Here is a 23,090-nt window from a genome sequence, read left to right as displayed (position 1 = left end):
ACAAAGAAAACAATTCACTTTGTATACAGAACAGCGTCCAACGGAAACGGAAGAAAGACAGGCCAAGGAAAAAAATGCAAAGAAAACCTGACAGAATAGCAAACACAGCATTGTAAGCAGGTCACTTCTTCAAGAAAAACGAACAAGCCATGAGTATACAGCTCCAAAAATGATGATAGGAGAGTAAAAGGCAGTCTACAGATCACATCCCTCCTAAATCTAGGCAGCTCCTACTCAATAGGCAAGTAGCAATCCAATAGCCAGCACAAATTTTATTAGGTAAATTCCATGTTATGACTAGTGACATCTGTGTGTTGAATCTGTATTTGTGAAAGGTAATTATGTCCCCCAAAACAAAGGGGACAGGCAGATAAACAGCCAGCCTTCTATTATCTTGGGGTATCGTGTAGCACTGGAATGGAACCCATTATCAGAAAGATACCGTTAACAGGTTACGAACAGTGCAAACAAAGGCAATTTTTCCATTCACTCGAAAAGGCTAAACTGAAAGTTTAAAAGCTTTAAGTGGACACCACAGTATATTTATCACAATAGCACATTACTGATAAAATGTTTTTTCCCCAAAAAGACGAGTTTTTCAATGGAAAACACTGTACAGGAACTAATTCTGACAATCTGATATATCTGTAGTTCATTACTCAGCTTGTACTCACAGCTAGTTTTTCTTCTTCCTCATTTTCACTGTGCCATTCTGACTCTGCATCTGTGGGTTCAGCTTCCCCATTAACAAACTCTCTTCTCTGCATTAGAAAAATCAAAAATGTAATTGAAGATATAAAATTACATATATGCAAATAGAACTGACTCAGCTAGAAGGAGATAAAGATTATACACATAGTCGTCCTACCTTATCAAAAAGGGGTTGATAGAGTGCTGCGTATTTTCTCTCTAGATCATGTACTTCTTCATAGAATTTAGCTTCTATATGGGCACATTTCACCTGGAGCTGTTTCAAGGCATCGATTCTTCTTTTCACTGCTTTTGGTAAACTAAAAAACAAACAATTCTTTTAAGGTTAAAAGTTAATCGCCTCAGCATTATTTAACATAGGCTGCTTATAACTTAATGCAATTCTAAAATAAAAAACTTTATGTCAAACATACATATTCCTTCAAAATCTACTTCAAAGAGTTGAAAGAATCCTCTCCTAGTGGAGCTGTTCACAAAGGTGCTATTATCTCTTCCATTCCCAGAGGCAACCACCCTCCCCATGCAGTTCAGAGATCTGAAATTGATACCTTTGTTTACACCTAAACTTTGAGACTAGAGTTGTGCTGATCCATCTATCAAAAACAAGAACTGTGCATTCTACAGGGAAAAGTTTTGATTCACGGGCCATGCTCAGAAAATAACACACTGCCCATCTGTACTTTAAATTATTAAGCATTTATATATAGCCAGGTAAAAATAACTTTTTATAGCATTTACTTTTTTTTTTTTAAAAGAGGTCTACAAGCTATTCCCATTCAAGAAATAAAAGCACAAATATCTACTAAAGGCAAAATTTTAAAGTTTAAGTCTACCCTACAGTTAACATAAAACTAAGCTTCAAATTAAGGATTTAGAAGTCCTGAACTTTCCACTACATCCTGGACAGCAATCTTGCAGAAATCATCAATGTAGCACACACCCTGACAGAAGAAGGGTCACCGAATGAAACAAATAGGGGCAAGGGGAGTTATTTCTAACCAAAATTATAACAGCCATGGAAAATACTGAACTGGACAAAATTTTGTTTGCAATTTTGTGTAAGTAAACTAAAACTTGACTCTTCCTTCCAGAAGTAGGCCACTATGAATCACAGTTTAAGTCAATAATTTTTCTTAGTGAATCACTTGTTCTGATTTCCTACCTTAATTGTACAGTAACAACACTCTATTATGCTTTCAGTCTTCCAAGAATTTTATTATGCCCTGTACTTACGTTTCAATGTAACTTGAAGGAGTAAGCGCTGTATTGTCAAGACGTTCCTGTAGAGCTGCCAGGACCTGCGGATTTTGCATCACTTGGTCTGCTAGCTTTTCTATGAAGACAGAAAGCCACTTTTAAAGCAAATCTGAATATACTCATAGGGTTTTTGTCATACCGTGTGTCTTACAGCAGTCACAGTAAAAATTCTCACTGTTTCCCGGATCTCAAATAGCACCACTGTCATCAACTAATAACTCAAGCAAAATTACTTCAAGATCAGATTTCAGAAATAATACTGGATAATGACAGAAAATACACCTTTTTATTTGCAAATACGTAAAATCTTTGCTTTTAGGAGCAAGCAGTATGTTGACGACATCAGCAAATTTTCTGTCTTCCCTTTTACTAAGAAAGTGCAAAACAGGAGCTTCTCTATCCTCCCTCTATACTAGCTGTAGCTTATAAGCCAAATACAAATTTGTCAGAAAAGAATCACTGAATTATATTTCCAAGACATTTGAAAAGCTGTTTTCCAGTTAGTCTGACTCCTGAAAAAAACTGACAAAAACTTTGTGTACTGTACAACAAAGCAGCATAGCACTATGACCATTTCCTACTAATTTTTTGGCACCAAGGTACTTTTACAATCTGTCAGACTCCTCAATTATCACAACAGTTCACAGAACAGTATTTTTATGGGACATCAGAACTAAAATGCTTCTGGTTAGGAGTTGAAAATCCTTACTAATAATTGCACAGGTGGCCATAGTGGAAAAATACTTGCTTTTCAAATTGCACTTATCTCCAGATATTTTTTTTTAAAATAAAATAAAATAAAATAATAATAACTTGATAAAGCTTTTATGCAGGCAGGTTTGTGTGTTTGTTTGACGGGGTTTTTTGGTTGTTTTTTCTTACTTCAACTTGACTATAAGAATTACTCAATGGTGTCTTCCAGTTTATATGTGATTTCCAGTTGTCAGTTACAAAAGCTTTCTTAAAAAAAATTTTAAAAAATTAAGTGAGACCTAAAGAACATTCAGCAACCACATACATGAAATGTATTTTACTACAGCTTAGGAATTTGAGCATTCAAGTTAATAACAATACAATTGTAGATGTGCATAAATTCTAATTTGAAAAGCATTATTCAGCAGTTATCTTCAAACTTTCCAAATCAAGAATAAAAGCCTCAAGAGGACACGTTATAAAAGATGCATTTTCCTACAAACAAGACAGTAAGGAACTAGCATACGTACAGGACTGCTCATTTCAATAACTATGCTTATAAAGATTACATGTTGTTAAAACCTAGTCTATACGGCCCTTATTGCAAGCATCTAGCGTGTTATTTCACACAATAGTGAAGCATGCTATTCACAACATACGCAAAAATATTTTCACTGTTACAAAGATATAGTCTTTATTTTGCTCTTGGCTACAATAAACAGAAAACAACAAAAGCCTAGAACAAATTGCTTTGCTTTCAATATTGAACACATCCGTAGTTTTGACTGCAAAGGTTTTGGAACTATAAAAAAAGAAGCTTCAATACACAAGACAACAGGCTTATTCCATCTTTGTAATGTTACCTACTGCTATGTATTTCTTACCTTTTTTGTCGCTTGCATTTTTAGCAGCCTCCACAGAATCTGAAGCAGTATCTTCTGTTTTACTAAAAGAATTTAAAGTGTAACATATTAAAGAGGCATCACTTTATAAAAATGTTAATATTTAAGACCAAAAGTATCCTGAATTTTCAATGTTTACTACAGGACAAGTTTTATAAACGAGTAATGCCACTAAAAGACATGTATTCATAGAATCACAGAATGGTTTGGGTTGGAAGGGACCTTTAAAGGCCATCTAGTCCAAGCCCCATGCAGTGAGCAGGGACATCTTCAACCAGATCAGGTTGCTCAGAGCCCCATCCAATCTGGCCTTGAATGTTTCCAGGGATGGGGCATCTACCACCTCGCCGCGCAACCTGTGCCAATGTTTTATCACCCTCATTTTAAAAAATTCTTCCTTATGTCCGGTCTGAATTTAACTCCCTCTATTTTAAAACCATTGCCCCTCCTCCTATCACAACAGGCCCTGCTAAAGAGTTTCTCCTTGTATTTCTTCTAAGCCCCTTTTAGGTACTGGGAGGCCGCTATAAGGTATCCCCAGATCCTTCTCTTCTCCAGGCTGAACAGCCCCAACTCTCTCAGCCTGTCCTCACGGGAGAGGTGCTCCAGCCCTCTGGTCATCTTTGTGGCCCTCCTCTGGACCCTCTCCAACCAGTCCACGTCCTTCTAACATCAGAGGCTCCAGAGCTGGACGCAGTACTCCAGGTGGGGTCTCACCAGGGCAGAGTAGAGGGGCAGAATCAGCTCACTTGACCTGCTGGCCACACTTCTTTTGATGGAGCATGAATTCAAGCTTCTCAAAACTTAAAAAGTTTGGATATAAAATTAGCTCTCTTAAGATGAATAGGTTGCAAAGGAAAGGCAAAAAAATCCCTAAAAAGAAAACACTTAACAGATAAATTCATCTCATTAAATGAACAGCTGGCCTTTCCTCTGTACTGGAAAATGTTATTACTCACAAGTGAAACCACAAGACACCCTTTTAGCATAAGTGATGAAGAAAAACATGAAAAAATATACAGGTAAGAAAGGAAGATAAACAAGAGATCAAAGCTCTTTGTTTCAGATTTCTGTATCAAGTTGTTTTGATTAATAGTAAAAGCATTTGTTTCTGCTCTAAAGAGATGTCCCTGTCCTCTCCATCTCCCTGCTGCAATGTCTTCCATCACCCTTCCTGTGCTGGAGAAAGAGAGGGCCCAGAATGAGTCAACAGCCAGCAAGCATTCCCTGTATTCCCTGCCTGAATACCGATCGGGTATTGCTGAAATTAACCCTAACTCATATACAAAAGAAGAGATATCACATATGCAAATGGGTATTATTAGTTACCAGATAGACTAGCCTATCCAGCTTACCCTGGTGCACTGCAAGCCTTGAAAGATCAGCATCACATATGTACTTACACCAATTTAACACTGTTATTTGTTCCAAAAATGCTATAAAAACTAGAAAATAAAACAGTGTCTTTCGCATGCTTCAACCATACAGATCAGAGAAATACCAAGGATCAGTGTTCTCTTCAAGTCTGTAGAGCATTTAAATATGAACACTGAAAACTGAATCAAGACAATACAAATTCTGTTAATCCGGGAATACACTACATTCTAGAGAAAGTATTACCATTTTATTCTTATCTAAGTTTGGTAATCCATTCTTCATAGGTAAAAAATACTCTCCCATAGAAGACTAGATTGCAAGTAAACAGTCCAACATACCTGTTATCTGCCATCTGCGTGCCTGTATCCACCTGCAAGGTGAAATACAGTGTTAAAAATACTTTAATGGTAATTTGTTTACCTCAATAGAAGATGAAAATAGAACAGATCACTGTTTAAAACCTCAATATTAAATAAGAGTTGCTGGTTTTGCCAAGAAATTCATCACATATAATATCCTGCAGTAAAGTGAATAGCTCCCATAATACCCAGTCCAAATCAGAACTTCCTTGCAGTTTTTAAACAGTCTATTAGGTGCTTTCATTTAACCCTTTTAAACTTATTTTTTTTTCTGTTAAGTATTCCAGATGTTAATCCATTTCTACCAGATCTTAAGATTTCACTCTGAGGACAAGTGTCAGTTTCCTAGACTAGCTCTGCATCCTACTTAAAAAAAAAAAAAAAGCCAAAGAGGAAGATATAGACATATTATTTTCCAATTCCTCGACATTAACACAGTAAATAATGAATTTTTAATATCTGCATATACTATATTACTATGCCTGATCTGAAAACAATGGAAGTTCAAACGAATTACAACAACCTCAGAATGACTTTTTTCTTATGTCACCTGAGCAGAAAAATACGTCTAATCAGGGATATTTTTTGGAACAGCTGCTTCTGCTACACTATACTGAATGACAACCCAGAACTGCTGCTAGATAAAGAGAAGGAAAACACTGAAGAAAATAACCTAACAAGAGAAGGGTTTCTGACAGCAGCTACAAAGGCAAAATCCCCCGTATAAAGATTTGCCTTGAATTTATTTATCGGGAGTGAGAAAACAAAGAGGAAACCTAGAAGGTGAACTCTTCATATTAGCAACGACTGGAACCAAGTTTAGCACAGTTGTCCCAGCCCCCAGGATCTAAATTAGCTCTCCTGAGAGACCAGAGGGAGACAGATTGCCTAACTTATTTTGCTGTTATTTCTTTACTCAGGTGAAATATCCAAGTTTGTATACCTATTTTAGTCATACAGGGTGGGTTCCCCACCCCCGCCCCATTCTAAACAGTTCATCACAAATCTAAGTAATCCTTACATACCATACAGAAGCATCAATGGTATTTTGCACTATCAAGCTTTCAAGAAAGCAGATGCTGGTTTGCAAGGCAAATTTAGAATAAAGACTACCTTCCATCACACATGAGAGTCAACAGGTTTGATTTCTTAGATTCTATAAAAGGCCAAGTAGGCTGATCTTTAGCCCAGCTTCCAAAACACAGCTACCAAAGAACCACCTGAGTGCTAATGACATCTTGAACAGCAGCCAGAGCAGGGGGTCCAGAGATCACATGCATCCTCCCATCCAAAAAATGATGATTCCTGCTCTAAGCTAGAAAAGTAACACTTTCGTAACTATTTAGAGTTGAAAAGCTTTGTGCATTTACAAAAGGGCTAAGAGCATACTTTAGATTATTCCACAGGAAGTAAAGCTGCTTAACATCTACCAAAAAAAGCCTATGAGCCCACCTTACAGATTAAGCCAAGGAACAAATGAAAGGGGCTTCTTGTAGATTAGGTGTGTTTCAGCAATCAGGCATATTTATTCTCAAACACTTATTCTTTCCTTAAATATAACAACAGAAAGTGGCAATGCCAGCAACCATCCACTAGAGCAACTGAAGAGTTTTACTATCTGACAGCTGAGGAGTCTTTCCTTCAATAGTAGACAAAGCAGGAAAACAAACTCCAATTAAAAAGGTAAGACGCAGCAAATTGACCTAATATCATAGTTCAGCCAACAAGTTATATGATCCTAGCCACTATAAGAGGAAGCAACAGTAAGCAACTAAAAATGCAGACTCACATTACTTAAAAATTAGCCTTGAAGACTCGTCTCTTCCAACCTAGGCCCAGTGACAGAGCCAATGGAAGAAAAAAAAAAAACAAACCAAAAAAAAACCCAAAAAACCAACACAAAACACTACTTCAAATCTGCTGAGGGAAGACAAGATTCTCATTCTATCCTCTTTTGTGTTTGGAAAATACAGAATAAAGTTGCCATAACTTGAAAGATTTTTAAATAGCAGTTGAATTAACCTCCCCTGGAAGAGACATGAATTGGGCATGTTCTGACAAAAGCCATTCACCTAAGTGACAAGAAACAACAACAACAAAAAAGAATACAGAAAAGCACCATTCCCTAGTACAAACACATACCTTAAGTCTTGTTTCACTCCTTGAAGTTGTTCCTTCAGTAACTAAAAAGTAAAAAGAAGTATATAAACAAATAATTAGAAGACATTTTCCTACAAAACAGCTTGTGATTCTCAGTCGCATTACAGATGCCTTCCAGTGACTTAGCTGTCACAGAGTTACTAACAAAACTGTTCAGTAAAAGCTGGTGAAGGCAGGGGAGGGGAAAGCAAGGTGGTTTTAGAAGAGACAAAGCTAAATGCACACTTAGTTGAAACAGTACAGTAGCAAAGCACTGAGCCTTCATATGTATCGCCTTACTTTATTTTCCAAGCAACTGACCCCAGTTTACAGACAATCAAGAAATAAAAAAAGCTATCAGAACGCCAAGAATAATGTAAGGTATTGGTACCACCACCAAGAGGCCAAATTCATACCTTATTTCTTCTGTACAGTTCACTGCTTTCAAATAACTAATACAGACGTGAAGCTTTGGGGAAAGAGGGAACTACATCAGGCAGCTGTCCCACTAAGCAGGCTGCTGCAGTTTGTCTAGCACAAACGACACACACCACTAGTCACTTAAAACAGCAGGAAGCTGTAAACTTGATGTGCACTAAGACAGCAAAAGTTTATTATAAGGACAAGTAATATCCTGAAGGATGCAACTTTAAAGGAAAAAACTACACATTTAATCACAAGACATTCATAAGTACAAGTGTACACAGAATAAATTTTCTCTGCTAAAAAAAGCCTACGTCATCTTGTACAAACCTCTTAAACACAATTAGAATATGAAGCATGAAAATAATGGACTCCTGAACTCACAGGAAGACTTCTGCTCACAACCGTTACTGTTTTTCGTAACTACAACAAATCAAAGGGAAAGTTATGACTTCCGTTTCAGAGCTGCTAGGATGCAATCCTGTGGGAAGCTGCAAACATAACAGCTTGATATTTTTTGTAAGGAAAATTAGAAGCAATAATAATAATAATAAAAAAAACAAACAAAAAACAGTCAGCAGGAAGAAACTCATTAACCTGTTCCACAAGCCCAGGACATTAGCAACACTTAAGCTCATCTCAGAGATTTTCTTGAGGGAACATTATTTTAGTTAGAGATGACTTTATAGAAGTTTGCCTAGTGGTTCTGGTTTCACCTACAGCTTACACACTTGCTTCTCTATCTTTTTATTTTGAAGTCTCATATGCAGATACTACTCAAACAGAGTCGGGTAAATCCTACAAACGCTGGTATTATATGCAGTGAACAATCGTAGCAGCAGCGAAAATTTTAAACAGGCCCTCGCTTAGACCATGGGAGCCTCGAAAAGAAGAATTGAGCCCCCAAAATCCGACACCACGCTGAGGGAACACAAGATCGTGGATGAGGTCAAACGAAAGAATCGCGCCTGACCTAGTCGGCTAAGGGCTTGACTCAACTCGAGCACCGCGGGTTAAGGGAAACGCAGAAACTGTTCACCACAAACACAGCCCTCCCATCCTCTTCCTCCCTCACTTCCCCCAGGAGGGCGGGGGAAGGGAGGGCTCGCTGCCAGGCTCCCCAGGGCGGGCGAGAGCAGCCATACATGGGGCCCGAATCGCTCCGTCCCCCCATCGCCAGTCTCAGAGCAACACAGGCTCCCCGTTCTCTCGAGCCAAACTTCTCAAACCAGCCTTAAAATGGTGCCTGACCGGGCCGGGCCGGGCCCGCCCTTCTCCGCCAGGCGGCTCCAGGCGGCCCCCGCCGCCACCGAGCTCCACCCCGGAGCAGGCCCTAACGGCCGCCGCACGCGCCTCATCCCTGCACTGCGGTCGCAGCGGCCAGCTCGGACCCTCCGCTAGCCCCACCGGCCACCCCCCACCCAAAGACCGGGATCCCAGCGCGGCGGCCCCGCCGCACCCTCACCTGCCCGCGTCCCGCGTCCCCTCACGCCCGCAGAGGCAGCAGCGCCAGCCGCCAGGCTCCTCGCAGGCTCACTCTGGCTGCGCCGCCGCCAAGAAAGCTCTCTCCCATTGGCCGAAGCGCGGGCGCCTCACTCAACAAGAACGCCGCCGATTGGCCCTGGCAGCGCGACAGCCGCCGCACCGCACGCGGGCCATGTTGACTACCCTACGGCGCGGCGCTCAGCCAATCAGAGAGCGAGCGCGATTCCGGGGAGGCCGTGCAGGGGTCGGGCGTGCGGGGGGATGTGCGCGCGGGGAGAGCGCGTGATGCGGGGCGGGGGGGGTGGGGAGGCGGCTCGTGCCTGCATCCTTAAAGCGACAGCGGCCACCCCGGGGGGGCTTGGGCGGCAGCGTGGCGGCGGATCTCGTTAGGTTTGTAGGCCGCCCTCGCGAAGCGCGCCGGGAAAGGCCCTCCGCGGGGCGGCCCGGGTGTCCTGTAACCATCCCGGCAGCGCCCTGAGCCATCCGCTGGAGGCCGGGCCTCGGGCGGGGAACGGGCAGGGGGCGGCGGGGGCCCGGCTGGGCGCGCCTTGCGGTTTGGAGGCGGCGGCAGTTGCCCGTGCGTGTGGGGTGCGGCCCCTCTCGGCCGCGCGCCGTCTCCTTCCGCCTTTCCCGCCGAGCGCCGTTAGGATAATCCCTGCTGAGGGCTGGGAAATGCGGTTTCCGAGGCGGGCAGGGGCTGGGTGTTACTGTACGGTGCTGCTTTCCGGCTTCCTCGGCAGCAGATGGCCCCGGCAGCGCCTGTCCTCTGCTCGGTCACCTGCCTGCGCTGTACGGTTTACTGCCCTCGCGGATAGGCGTCTGTGCGCTTGCAGAGTTGTATTTTAACTGGGTTACTAATGTGATCATAGTTTTAAGAACCTCCCTGTATATCATCTGCATGGATGAGACCAAGTGTTCAAAGTTGAAAGTTAAATTGAAGAGCTGAGTGCTTCCTATTTAAAAAAAGAAAAAAAACCAACAAAAAAACCAACCCTTTTGATGTTTCAGATCCTTCTGAAGCACCTTTTGAAAATGCAAGTGTTAGCCTTCCCAGCATTGTTTCCTAGTCTAGGTATAGACACAACTTCCCCTTCTGTAAAAAACAAACACCAACAGCCCAGCTTCTGTTTGTAGGGAGATTTGGAGGCAGCAGATGCTGTGTAGCACGTTTAGGAACAGTGCAATGTCAGCATCTGAAGCCAGGTAACAGTTTCAGTAATCTTTCACTCAACAGGAAAAAACCTCTAATCTTCTACTGCCTCCGTGCATTCCCTTCTTCTAAAAAAGGTTTTCTGCAGGTCTCGGGTTTTGGTAATTAATGACTTAGGGTCTATCATCACAATCCTTTCATAGGTAAAATTAAAATCTGGAAATGATTAGACCAATATTTATTAATTAACAGCTAATCAATATATTAATGTTGGATTAATGCAGTTACTATAGGAATTTAGAGACAGGAGTAATTCAGGAATTGTTAGTTGAATAGGTACCAATACTGTAATTAAAGAATAAGATAATTTTGAATTAAATTCAAACAGCTAAAGAACTGCAGGAATACTGTAGAGTCAGTTGCACAAACAAGCAGATTTGCTGGGCCAGAAGAAATGCTCAGTGGAAGCTCTTCTCCCACTTCTTTTCTTGGCTTCCAACTCCCTTTCCCTGTTTCTCCAAACCAGTCCTTTTTCTAACATGAGCAGGTTAATGGCCTCCTCATACTTCCATGAATTCTTGTTCTGGTACAACATCTTGTTCATGATAGTGGCTACCCTGAACTCTCAGTCTTTCAAAGAAAAGCATAATGAAGTCTGAAAGAAGGATTTATCTGAAGGTATTCCCACTTCACACTTTTGTTCTTGCTGCCAGTTCATAGCCATCAAGTATTCTTTCAAGCTTTTTCTGTCAATCTCCATTTTGTTAAAAGCTATTTCTCCTTTCCACCCAGAAAACGTTTGAAGTACAAACTCCAAACTTTGTCTCCTACGAAGACGTAGGAGGTTTTGCTTGAGTATGGGATCTAGCTGCACCTTTCTGCTGTTGCAGGAATGCACTGCAGCCCTGTTCAGACTGTTTGTTGCACTACTGCATCTACTGTGGCACATGCAGAGTTTGTGCCACTGCACTCTTTGCCATCTTGTTAAAGCAGTTCTCATAAATGCTGCAAACCCTGAATTAAATTACAGTTAGGATGGTCTTGTAAAAGTAGATTTGTTTTCTTTTCAACCAATTATTAAAGCCTTGAAACAGGCTATGTATTTGGTTCTTTTCCTCTACTGATGTATTTTGAAGTAAACATAATTTAAATTACCTTATGCCCTTGCATTTTTAGTGCCCCTCTCCAAAGGCATTAATTTCCCATGATCAATGAGGGATTTTTGCTGACTCTTGTCTAACCTCTTGCAGCACAGCGGTAGACTTCAGGACTGTGGATAAGGCACAATCTGTGGAGTCATCTTGATGTCAGGTGCTCCTACCCCGCAGAGAGCTGCCAAAAGCTATGTGCTGAATCACCCTGGCTCGATTTAAACACCCAGCCTAGCATACAAGAGAGCTTGGAGAACCAAAACCGAGAGAAGGGATTATGACAGAGCTACTGAACAGAGGCACTAGACACTGGAGAGATAGCTTAGGCTGAGATCTGTAACTGGCATTAAAATGTCTGTGTCTGCTGCCCTTGGGTGGGTATTATTGGAAACTGCTCTCACTTAGTGAGATGCCAGACGTTCACAACCTAATTTGAGAGATAAGACTTGGTTTGTCAATTACTTTTTCTGGAGGGGTAGGAAGAACTTTGATCATTGCTAAGTGGAGTCTTAGTACTAAATAGCTAATGTGCTTCTTAATTAATTTGTTCTGTCTCAGGAGACATGTTAAGTACTACGCATGTGGTACAGTGTCCTGTATAGAAATTGCCCTGTGAAATCACAGAGAGGAGTAAAAATTCGTTTCTATATTTGTGTGGTAGAAATCGTGTAATTAAAGAGGATGCTAAAGTTGGTCCAACAGCTACCACCACTTGAAAATATTAGCTTAAAATGTAGAAAAAGAAGCTGAAGGTATGTACCGTATGTGGCAGAGGTTTGCCCGTTTACACATTTAAAGTGCATCAGTGGTTTCCTGGAACAGCGGACAGCAAATACAAATGTTAGGATAAAGAGGTCAAAGAGAGAATCACCAATGTAATTAGGCACTCAGTAGTTTAAAGTATTTGAAAAGATTGGTGGTAGCAAGACCACACTGAACAATTCACAGATTTTTCTACCAGTATCTGAATAAACTGAGCGACAGAGGAACTTGTTCTCTTTAGCGGAGCAGTATTCACCTTTGACGTTGATGTGAATATTCACGTTAGAAAGGCACGCTCTGAGCAAAAGACAGAAGTAAGATTTACTGCTGCCAAGTTTGGCCTTCAGCCAAGGGTGCAATTAAAAACACAAGCACCACACTTTTACCTTGCCTTGCCATCTCTGAATAAATTCTTTGATAGGTGGGAAATAAAAAGCTCCATGCTGTGCAGACCAACATGAGCTCTGTGATCCAGAAAATTAAAATATTAAAAAATTCCAAGATTTTGCTATGGGGATTTTAATTTTCATAGTGCTTAGAAAATCACATTCCTGACTGGCTTCCCTGACTGTGTGTGTGCATTCGTGCACATTCTAAAATTAAAAAAAAAAAAAAAAAAAAAATACTGTGGAGTCTGCCTTTTCCCTGTTCCTTCCTGAGAAAGAGAGGTGACTAAGATGCTGAATGCAGACCGTTGCTGTTGCAGTCTCTTCTCCTGGTTGCCAGGTCACTCTCACTAAGGAAGTGCCCCAGAATTCACTTAAGTGCCACCTTCATGGATTCCCAGGGAGGAGGTATTGTGCTGTGCTTTTCCACGATGGTAGGGATCAGCCGGCACTCCTTCATCTTAAACACTCTGCATCCACGCCACGCAGCATTCTTTGTTTGCTAGAAAGTTTTCCTTCACCAGGACTTTATGCATACTGTTATTTTTTTGCTAAATTGTGGCTGCAGAGAGAATAAAAGTAACTGACCTGTAGTTGCTCTGAAGCTTGTTTTTTCATTAAAGCAAATTCTAGGAGAGTAAGTCTATTTTTCTAACTCTTTACCAAAGTCATGGTTTTTATTATGCTGCTGCTTTTTGGAAAAAAACATGAGCAAAAGTCTGATTTTATATGGAGAGAATGAATTAACTTCCTGTTTGTGTATAAAGGTAAAATATTTTAGCAGCTTATTTACAGGAGGAGTTCCCAATTTGTGTGCTGTTGTTTTTTTTTTTTTTTTTTTAATAGAAAATACTTAGGCCTGTCAACGAACTCACAGGTGCTTCATAAAGCGGACATTTTCCATGCTGACAATGCTGACTTCCAAGAACAGCTGAAACAGATAGGAAGAGAAAATTGCAACTGGAAGACCAGTTCAAGTATGGGAAGGTTTTGAGGGCTTTACTGCTGGAGGACTCAAGTGACAAGACTGCTTGAAGAAAGCCACTTTGAAAGTGCATAAACTAGACAGCAAAGCAGTATAAAAAGCAGGGGAGAATAAGTAGCTGTGTGGAAGAACAATGATCACCCAAGACACAGGGTGAGCCTGGAGAGAAGATTTCAAAGGCTCTGATCCTTACGATGCCTATGAAAAGAATCCCATTGATTTCAGGAGACTTTTGATTGCATTCAAAGATAATTCAAAGTCAGGGATGCTGTTATGCTGCAGCAGAAAAGAAAGATGACTTTAGCTGCACTGATGCTTCCGATAAGGATTCTTTCATATCATCTTGGTTTAAAACAATCAAATTGACAATCAGACAAAACACAAAAATGGCAAGCATGAGGAAAATAATTTTAGAGGTAGAATAAGACTTTAATGGGCCAGTAAATACAGCAGAGACCCTTATCTGACATGACTAATTATGAATTTAAAAAAAAATACTGAGGGGGGAAGCAGTGTGTGCATGTGGGAAGCATACAGAAAAAATGGAAGGTAACCTTTGGAGAATGTGAGTCTGAAATGCTCCTATGAGCTATGTGAGGAGAGTTGTCTCAGAAACAAAATGAAACATTTGGGAAGGGGAAAGGGCATTCTGTTTAAAATTCTTTTACATTGATGTAGTAAAATAGAATAGAATTGAATGAGGTTCTACTGACAACATAGTGGGAGGAGAAAAAAATAATGTGTGGGGGGAAAAGCCAGGATGTTATCATGGGAATATCATAAAGAAACTAGAATCCAGGACAGCAATGGATTAACAGCATCCTCTCCACAGTTATATACTAACTAGCTTTAATGAAATGCTAATTTGGATCACCAAAAATAATTTCTGTAAGCAAATTGCTGTCACTATTTAACATTAAGTAGCAACTTCAGAAGCAGTTCACGTTCAGGAAAGTGAAGTCTTTTCTGTGCTTAGAAATTATTCAGGTCTAGGATTCCTAGTAGAGTTTGCAGAACTAGCCCTGGAATCTGTCTAGGACTGGAGGGAGTTTGGAATTGGAGAACCTTGTCTGTCAGAGAAGCAGCATCTTGTGACTGCAGCCTAGGCCCATCCCATCCCTTCATATCCAATCAGGATATCCTGAGTGCACATGCATCTTGGGGGAGCATGCTGAGAAGAAAACGATGAGCTGATAATGTTGAAGGGGGTTAGAATCTAGAATGGTGTAAAAACGCAACTGATTCTCTTCTGTTCACAGACCAAAGGATGAAGAACTTGCCTTGGTGGCTATGGCTGGCCATGTGAAGTACCTGTGCAGTTTAAACATGCATTTATACAAGTAATTAAAATTTAGCAGGATAATCAAATACTGAATGCTAAATGAATTAAGTTAGTAATAGCAAGCTGCAGGAAAAGCTCTGTAAACCACATTTCAAAAAGATGGTTGTGGAATAAAGACAAGCTCTATATTCTTCCCACTATACAAAGGTCACATACAACTTGTACTTTACAACAGATTTTATTTTCTGCATACAAGATGCATGTGCTTTACTGACCTTAATGTTAACATATATTTTCAACGGTAAATACAGACAAATTGGAAAAAAACAACTAGACCTTTCTGTTACTCCAAATACGTTCGTTCCTCAGAATGAGGAATATAAACATAAAAAAATATAGAAAAATCAAAGATGTTTTAACTCTTAATTAAGGAAAATAATACAGCCTAATGGTTATACTATGAACCTTAGAGTTGAGAGAACAGAGGTGTCACAGTATGACCTTCTGCAAGTCACCTTGAGGATTAAGAATAGTGGATGGATATAGTTCTGCATATCAGACACTTAGCTGTTACATGCAGTTGTGAAGTAGGTGAGCTATTTTTTAGGATTTCATGAACTTTAGTTCATTTAGTAGCTACAGCCAGTGAGATGCATTATTAGGCAACAGAGAACTGTCCTTGCAGACATAATGTAACCACACTACATCAGAAAGATTATTAAGTCAGGGTTAAATAGTCATGTTAAAAACATCAGTCTTGAATAACAAGCGATGTATAGCTGTACTGCCTAATTGCAAACCAATCCCAAAACTGTATCTCAGTTAGAAACTCTCTGTTAATTCCCCTTGGCTCTGAACAGGTAATTAGGTACGGAGTACTGTGGGTAATCAGGTACTCTGGCAGCACTCCTGTTTCCTTGGAGGGATAGCTCCAAGAATGCACCAGCCTGCACCATTAGCCCTTCATGTCTTTCCCACCTCTTTGTTCAATGCATTTGCCTTGTACTTACCCACTTGATTGCAATTGCAGGTTGAGCAAAGATGATGACCTGTTCCCTTTTGCAACAAAGGGACTGTTAGCTTCTACTATGCAAAGTGTTCTGGGTATACTTACAGGAGTTTTTAATAACAGCAGCGAGAGTAAGTATCATAGTGGAACTACCCAGTTTTTCCTGCTTATGTAAAGATACTAAAGTCATCTGGAAAATACTGTTCTTAATGTGGGACAAATTACTCAGCTCCTATTCAGTAGTAAATTTTGCTGACTGTGACATATTCCAGAATGCAAGCTACAGTGGGTTTTAGATAGAGATCAGTATGCAGGACAAATTAACTAAAGCCTGGACGGCTATAATAAACAAGAATCCTTATGTGGATTTGCTGACTGAGCAGCACCTTCCCAGATAGAACTGGCAACCATTCAACCTGCTACTGTTGTTATGAAGAAACTTCTTACCGATTGGCTTTTTTTAAGAATGGATTTTTATTGACTTTCCAGATGACATTATTAATCCACGTAAACAGGATTTTTACTTTGCACATAATAGAAAGTGTAAACAGAAACTGGAGCATCAGTACATGCTCACTTCTTCAATGGTGACCCAGCACTCGCCTTCTAAAATTTTTAAAAGTCCTGTTGTTTTCATTTTGCACTTCCATTCTGAACCATTTGTAGATACTCCTTGTATAGCTTTTCTTGGGTTTCATGAAGTTTCTTTAGCTTCTTAATTTGTCCTTTGCTGAGTTCTTTGCCTTCTGCATCATGGGTGGGAAATCCCTGAAATATTAAAAAAAAAAAAATTAAGATAAATTCTTGGACCGCTTTTGCCTCTTATGGATCAGTGTTTTAATAAGATAGGGGGATAATGTCATAATGACAGGCTGTCAGGATAGGGTGCATCTTGGCTAATTTTAGGCACCTAGAAGTTTGACAACTAACTTTATTTGTGTAGGTTCCCTTCCTCGTTAATGAAAGGGCAAAGGGTGTCTTTATTTTCTGTCCTGTACTAAGTAAGGGGAGCTTAGACAACTGATTTCTAGATGGTTATATTTAAGAGAATAATGACTAATCCCTAAACAGATGGTTAAGAGACCACTTTTAATCATACTAGCGTATTGAATCCAAGGCTTAAAGCAAAAACAGTAAAAGATTTTCTCGCTGGAGAAAGTATGGTCAGAATTTTTATGGACATTCTCCTTGGCTTGCAGGGGTATTTTCCAGTATTGACACTCTCTATACATAATTGCCCCCCCAGGCCTGAGTTTGCATGGGTGAAGAGGACAGGCAGAAGCAAGATCAATGTTCCAGATCAAGCACTGAAGAAACAGTGTTTTATGTTTTCCAATTAATACCATTTATCCTCGAGGGGAGCAATCAAGAGCAAAGTTATCGATATAGCCCCTTCAGAGATCCTGTGCCGGGAGAGAACAAAACAGTGGGCAGAACCAGAAAGGAAACCGCTCTGAACAAAATGGCCGTCTGAATCAGTTTTAGCAGAATTGGAGAGTTTGTACTTGCAAGTGAATTCCTTGCCTTGCAACAGGGTAATAAATCTGTGAACAGACATCATACATGTTCCTACCCAAAATATCTACGGGGAATTTTGCTCTGCAATGAGAGGGGCCAAAGGAGACCAATGTACAATGAAATCACCCTTGAAATGATGGCTAACAGTTATTGAGCCTTGCTCCCCAATGCAAGGTGTGTGCAACAAAATTAATATATCCCCTTTTCTTTCTCTCCTTCCCTCCTCCCACCACGTTAATAGCACTGCACACATTCAACTGTTTATGTACAACTGGGGAAGGAAAACCAGTCCCTATCTAAAGAAAAGTCTCTTACGTTTTCATCAAACACAGAATATTTGTCATGTTCCGATTTAAACATTTCATGTGGCGGAATCTTCATTTTAGCCAGTTTTGCTGCCTGTAACGTAAAACGTGCATTAACTGCATTAGCATCACAGTTAATTATTGACAACCTGTCACATATGCAAAAGGAAAAGTAGACTGGAATTTGAAAATCAAAGAGCATTTAATTCACAATTGTTTATCATGTGAAAAGAAACTTTCAGTGAGGAACAACTTGATAAGTCTTAACTGTGCTTGTTGGGGGGGGGAAATATGTTTTAAATCTGTAGAGAACCACTTAATAAAGTAGATGTATTGCAGGAACTCAAAATAACTCGCTTATATACTCCAAAAGCTACATCTGATTTTTGCTAATTTGGTTCCTTAGTGTCTTAGATGTAACCACAAAGTGAATAGTTGCTATGAGTAAAAAATATTCAGCGATTAACTCACTGTAAAGGGAACCACCTTTATCAACAGTTTCCTGCTGACAAGCACAGGTTTCTCTGCAGGTCACAGCAGGATCAGGATGCAAGTAATTGCACTGAAAAGAAACTGAATTTTCAGTTACCTGTAAACAAGCACATCTCAATCTTTTCCAAGTAATTTAGGCCCAATGGAAGGGAATCACCTTTTTGGAAGAATGCAAAAAGCTACTTGCAATTTGCGGATGATAAATGCTATTTATCTGTTTTTCTCTCTGTACGTGGTGCTCTCTAAAAGTTTACTTCCTCTTTTAACCGAGGAACACATTTTATATATTGTTAGAGTCATCAGCATGGCAAACAATCTTTTCTTCCTATGAGTTTATCTCCTCTGGCTGTCTACTCCTCATCCAAAGCCTAAAACCTTTGAGCTATCTCAATTCCAACTGTAGAGATAAAATGTTTTTACAAAGCACATTTCAATCATAGGGAACAGAAGGATTCTTAAAATGAAAAAAAAAAAAAAAAAAAAACCCCACATTTTCACACATACCTATGACAGCAGAAAGGGAAGAAAATAATAAAGGACACAAGCAAAATCTTCTCAAACAGGCATGCAATGCTGTCTACAGACTGAAATAAGTGCTACAAGTTCTTCCAAGAGGCTTTTGCAGCCTTTAGTTATGTTTTCTGAGATGGTTTCTCTATAATAGGAGCTGAATATGCAAATCTAAACTGCAAGCCAAAGTCATTCTGAGCAGGAAACTGTAGATAAAAAAAAATAAATAATAACAGAGCCCCAGTTAAGGCCAGGCAGAGAGCCTGTGTTCTACTGTAATCTTTCCTGCACGTTGACTATTGCTGCTAACACTTTTCTTCAAAACCAGATTAAAACAATCTGAACACTTACTTCCTGCTCTTGTTTTTTCCTGGCTGCTTCTTCTTTCTTCCTTTTTTTCTCTTCTTCAACCTATGAAAAGCAATGTTAATGACTAAAAGGTAACTAACTACTTAATCTGGTTGTTTTCTACAAATCTGAGCCAGCTAGCTCCCTGGATATCTAATTACAGACAGAATTGGCAGCATGACCCGCAGCAAACACACCATGCCTTATAATTAGGATTGTCTGATACTTCCCACTGTACACCTTTAATTTCATTTGCTTTTATTCAAGGTTAAATCAGTTTTAACTGTTCAGAATGCATTTTGCATGCAAAGTGTATGCATATAAAAGAATACCTACAGAGCCTGTAAAATAAATGGTCCTGCCATTTCATGGGGGAAAATGTTTTGCAAATGACTTTAAAAAAAGACCATATTTCACTGATATTTTAAGCTCTTGCCTCAAACTGTCAAGACATTACAGTTTCTCAAAAAGCAGTTGTATCCCTGGATGTTCCTAGGGAAACAACAATCCAAATTTAGCCAACTTATAAAACTTTAAAAAAAATAAATAAAAAAAAAAAAAATCTCATCTTGCACTTCCTTAGGAGAGACCTATCAGTTCTCCGAGGATTCTGCAGTAATGCACACAATACTGTTTCCAGGGAAAATGTACTCTAGCTGCAGGTTCCACCCAGCAGCTATATACAAGCTGCCTTCAAATGTCCAGATGAAAACATCTGGAATTGGCTGAAACTACATTTTACTTCTCCCTTTTCTAAAAATCATTTACATGGAAGGAGAAACGTTGGAAAGTCTTCCAAACATTTCTAGTCACGATGCAATTTTATTATTTGTTAAAACTGAAGACAGACATATGAAGTGTTACTTTTAAATGTTACAAAGTCAAATATTAATGCAAGGAAGTGCCAAAATGAGAGTTTCTGTACAGACCTTGTGCATGTGAATTAGAATTCACAATCTTTCTATAGTAACATGTGAATTCTTGCCCCCACACCCTAAATATCTCACTCAGCTGTACTACATTAATTAAGATTTAGCCAGTGCATTTTGTTCTCACGTATCAGGTAAGTACAGTCTAGATCTACGGAAAATGTCAACTTCATTTGTACAGACAAAGAAAGTCCGGATTAGCTTCTCATCAGAATTGTTCTTTCAGAGATAAGACAGTATGCATGCAGTACTCAACATCCCTTAATTATATGAAGGTCCAACAAACAAAAAAAACTGAAGAGGTACTCATTAGGTCCCATACAAAATTTTCAAGAAGCTACTGTTCCAAAAATTATTTTCCTGAACACTCAAATTTTAGTATCACTTCTCTTATTTTCCTTGTAGCTAGGCTGTTAAGATTTTTCTTACAAGTTATCAAAGAAGTGTAGAAGTATCCATAGCTAACACATTACTTTAAATTTTAAAAATATAGAATGCTTAAAATAAGAACCTTTTTCTTTTCTTCTCTTTCTTTCAATAATATCTCCTTATCCACTAATTTAACCGCAGTTGGAAGTCCTAAAGAAGCAAAAACAGATGAATGAGTTTCCAATGCTCAATAGTCAAAGATAAATGTATTTACCCTGTGATAACTGTTATCATTTTGCAAGCTGAATGCAAATACAACTGAGTAACTACTCAAAAGTGACTAAGAAATTACATGCTAGACAAAAAGATCAAAAAGAATGCAATTTCTGTTTTTATATTGTATACATATATTCCAATATATAGTTCTATAATATATATTAATATATCAGAAACATGATATGCTATAGCTTTGTAGTCCTTCAGTTTGTTGGATTATTCCAGATTAATCTTGTTTTCCCATTTCCTATGAAAACAGTAAGGTTATAAAAACAGCTGCCCACAGAGTTGGAAGACATATAATTGGGTACCTTCATGATCTTCAAATCGAACACCAAGTTCAGGAAGGATGTCATCTCGAAGAGCATCACTCAACTGCAGCACTTCAATTACTACAGAGCATGAAAAATACTTTTAGTAAAGTAAGATTTGGTTAAAGTACACTTCTATCCTGCTACATAGTTATTTAAATACAATTAAGAAATTGCCACTCTCTTACATAGGCCAAAGAAAGGTCTTTTGTTTTAAAGTTATAAATTTTAAATAAGCTCTGTGTTCTTTCAGCTACACAGAGAAGCAACACGTTTCTTTGCAGTCACTGTAAATTAGTGAATTTCTTCCAAGGTATCTCCGTTGTTCCTGAAGGGGAACAGAAAGAAAATCCAAGGCAATTCAGAAATTATGCAACAATTCTGCCAGGATATAGTAGAAGGATATATGACTCTGGAAGATCCTAATGGTTGCTGCAGAATTTCCAATAAGAAAGGTTAAGAACCCTTTTTTAGAAAAATCACAAATTAACATATCTTGTGCTACATCTAACAGTGCCTTTGAAGGACTATGATGTTGTTGGATTGAAAACTACATGTACGTTTATCAGAGCAACTGTAATCCAAACATCCTCTGTTTCTACAGCTAGTTACCTTCACCACCTAGTATGACCAACCTGTTTTTTTCAAGCAAGCTAGCTGCAGCAGAACAGAGTTTTGATTTAGCTTTTGGGACGTCATGACTAACTTTTTTTTTTTTCTTGCAAACTTATCAAAGAGCCTTTGATGACAGCAAATGGTTAAGAACTCAAGATTTAGCTGAAACAGATGCTATCAGGCGTTAAGAGGAAAATAAATCTTCATACAAGATATTAACTTGGATAAGAAATTGTATCAGCCGAGAAGCAGCAGAACAGTTAAGAGGAACTAAATGCATCAAGAAGACCCAATATGTTGCTGTTGTGAACTTAAGTCCCTGGCATTTTTTTTACAGACAGCCTTATATTTAGGAGGAAATGCTTACCAAGTGTGACAAGATAGATACTTGGGTTAGATGATGCCCTGTGCTTATAATAAACAAGTGTTCTCTCTTTCAGCAACTCTCAGGTAGTTAAACCTAAACAGTAATAGGAGTCTCAAAGGTAATAATTCTGGCAGTAGAAGTTACCATCTAGACACTGTACTAAACACTGCATGTATCGGTAGATACAAGTACCTGAGCCTTCATCTCCACCATAATTCTCAGAGCCTTGGAGAGCTGAACAGTGAACAGAGCGCTGACTATCCTAATACCATAAAAAGGAACAGCCGCCCTGTTTCACTGCACGGTAGTGCTCTGCAGCTCTGTCTTTGTATAGAAAAGCATTGCAGTTCATAAAAGCTCTTTTGTCTGCTGTGAACTAAGCCGTTATTTATCTTGATCCAGAGCAGTTATACACAGTGAACCGCATTCATGTTTGATGCAACTCTAAATAAGCCATTAAGGTAAACAAAGGGTAAGATTATTTCACTGTCTGTTAACACTAAAAAAGTGTTGACTCCAAGGTAGGCAAAGGAATTACACATATCTTATCAAGAATGTATCAGATACACCTACTGCCAATAAAACATCATCTGCTCAGTTATAAATATTTACTTATCCGAAATCATAATTAATTGAAAGTTTAAGAAGAAGAAATCCATCAAGGTAGAGAATAAGGAGAAATTTATAACAAAACATGTATTACTTATGAAAAGACACATCCTCTGATCAATCCTCTGTCATCCAGAGGAGTCAGCACCATGCTTCTTAAGGCTGAGATGTGCCTGTTCTTGCATGTGGTACCTCCGGAGCAAAGACGTTTAGGGATTGGGTTGGGAATTGTTTATGGGCTGCCCCAAGACATAAGCCATTATACTCACTGAGGACAGTGACCAGGAAACCAGTGGGATAGTGCCTTATCACCAGTGCAAACGAAGACCCTGGCAGCTAGGCGCTCCTTGAGCCTTTGACTATTTCCCAG

The 23,090-nt window shown here is 39.4% G+C and overlaps 2 protein-coding genes and 1 non-coding gene across 7 annotated transcripts in view; all 3 read right to left on the bottom strand.

Moving 5' to 3' along the window:
• Positions 1-9,402, bottom strand: part of NAP1L4 (nucleosome assembly protein 1 like 4) — a 28,586-nt gene extending 19,184 nt beyond the window's left edge. For all 4 annotated transcript variants that reach the window (XR_015258605.1, XR_015258604.1, XM_086747997.1 and 1 more), the window contains exons 1-7: positions 9,327-9,402; positions 7,442-7,482; positions 5,279-5,310; positions 3,546-3,607; positions 1,945-2,044; positions 869-1,010; positions 675-761 (exon numbers count right to left, since the gene is read on the bottom strand). Coding sequence is in view for 2 of the 4 variants with exons in the window: in XM_086747997.1 (XP_086604123.1) it covers positions 675-761; positions 869-1,010; positions 1,945-2,044; positions 3,546-3,607; positions 5,279-5,292 (405 nt within the window). In the remaining 2 variants the exon portion in view is untranslated. The remainder of the gene's footprint in view (positions 1-674; positions 762-868; positions 1,011-1,944; positions 2,045-3,545; positions 3,608-5,278; positions 5,311-7,441; positions 7,483-9,326) is intronic.
• Positions 340-467, bottom strand: LOC147600573 (small nucleolar RNA SNORA54). The gene has a single exon (XR_015258853.1). It is a non-coding gene; the product is annotated as a small nucleolar RNA SNORA54 (small nucleolar RNA).
• Positions 9,403-15,281: 5,879 nt separating the features above from the next.
• The window catches only part of CARS1 (cysteinyl-tRNA synthetase 1), a 37,655-nt gene continuing 29,846 nt past the window's right edge, over positions 15,282-23,090 (bottom strand). For both annotated transcript variants that reach the window (XM_086749038.1, XM_086749039.1), the window contains 5 exons: positions 21,130-21,210; positions 20,685-20,752; positions 19,248-19,307; positions 17,905-17,988; positions 15,282-16,839 (listed from right to left, as the gene is read on the bottom strand). In XM_086749038.1, coding sequence (XP_086605164.1) covers positions 16,705-16,839; positions 17,905-17,988; positions 19,248-19,307; positions 20,685-20,752; positions 21,130-21,210 — 428 coding nt within the window. In that variant the 3' untranslated portion in view covers positions 15,282-16,704. The remainder of the gene's footprint in view (positions 16,840-17,904; positions 17,989-19,247; positions 19,308-20,684; positions 20,753-21,129; positions 21,211-23,090) is intronic.

Source organism: Chlamydotis macqueenii, chromosome 5 (genome assembly GCF_036417535.1).
Source record: "Chlamydotis macqueenii isolate bChlMac1 chromosome 5, bChlMac1.mat, whole genome shotgun sequence".
NCBI classification, from domain to species: Eukaryota; Metazoa; Chordata; class Aves; order Otidiformes; family Otididae; genus Chlamydotis; species Chlamydotis macqueenii.
This window is presented reverse-complemented; position numbering and strand designations above follow the sequence as displayed.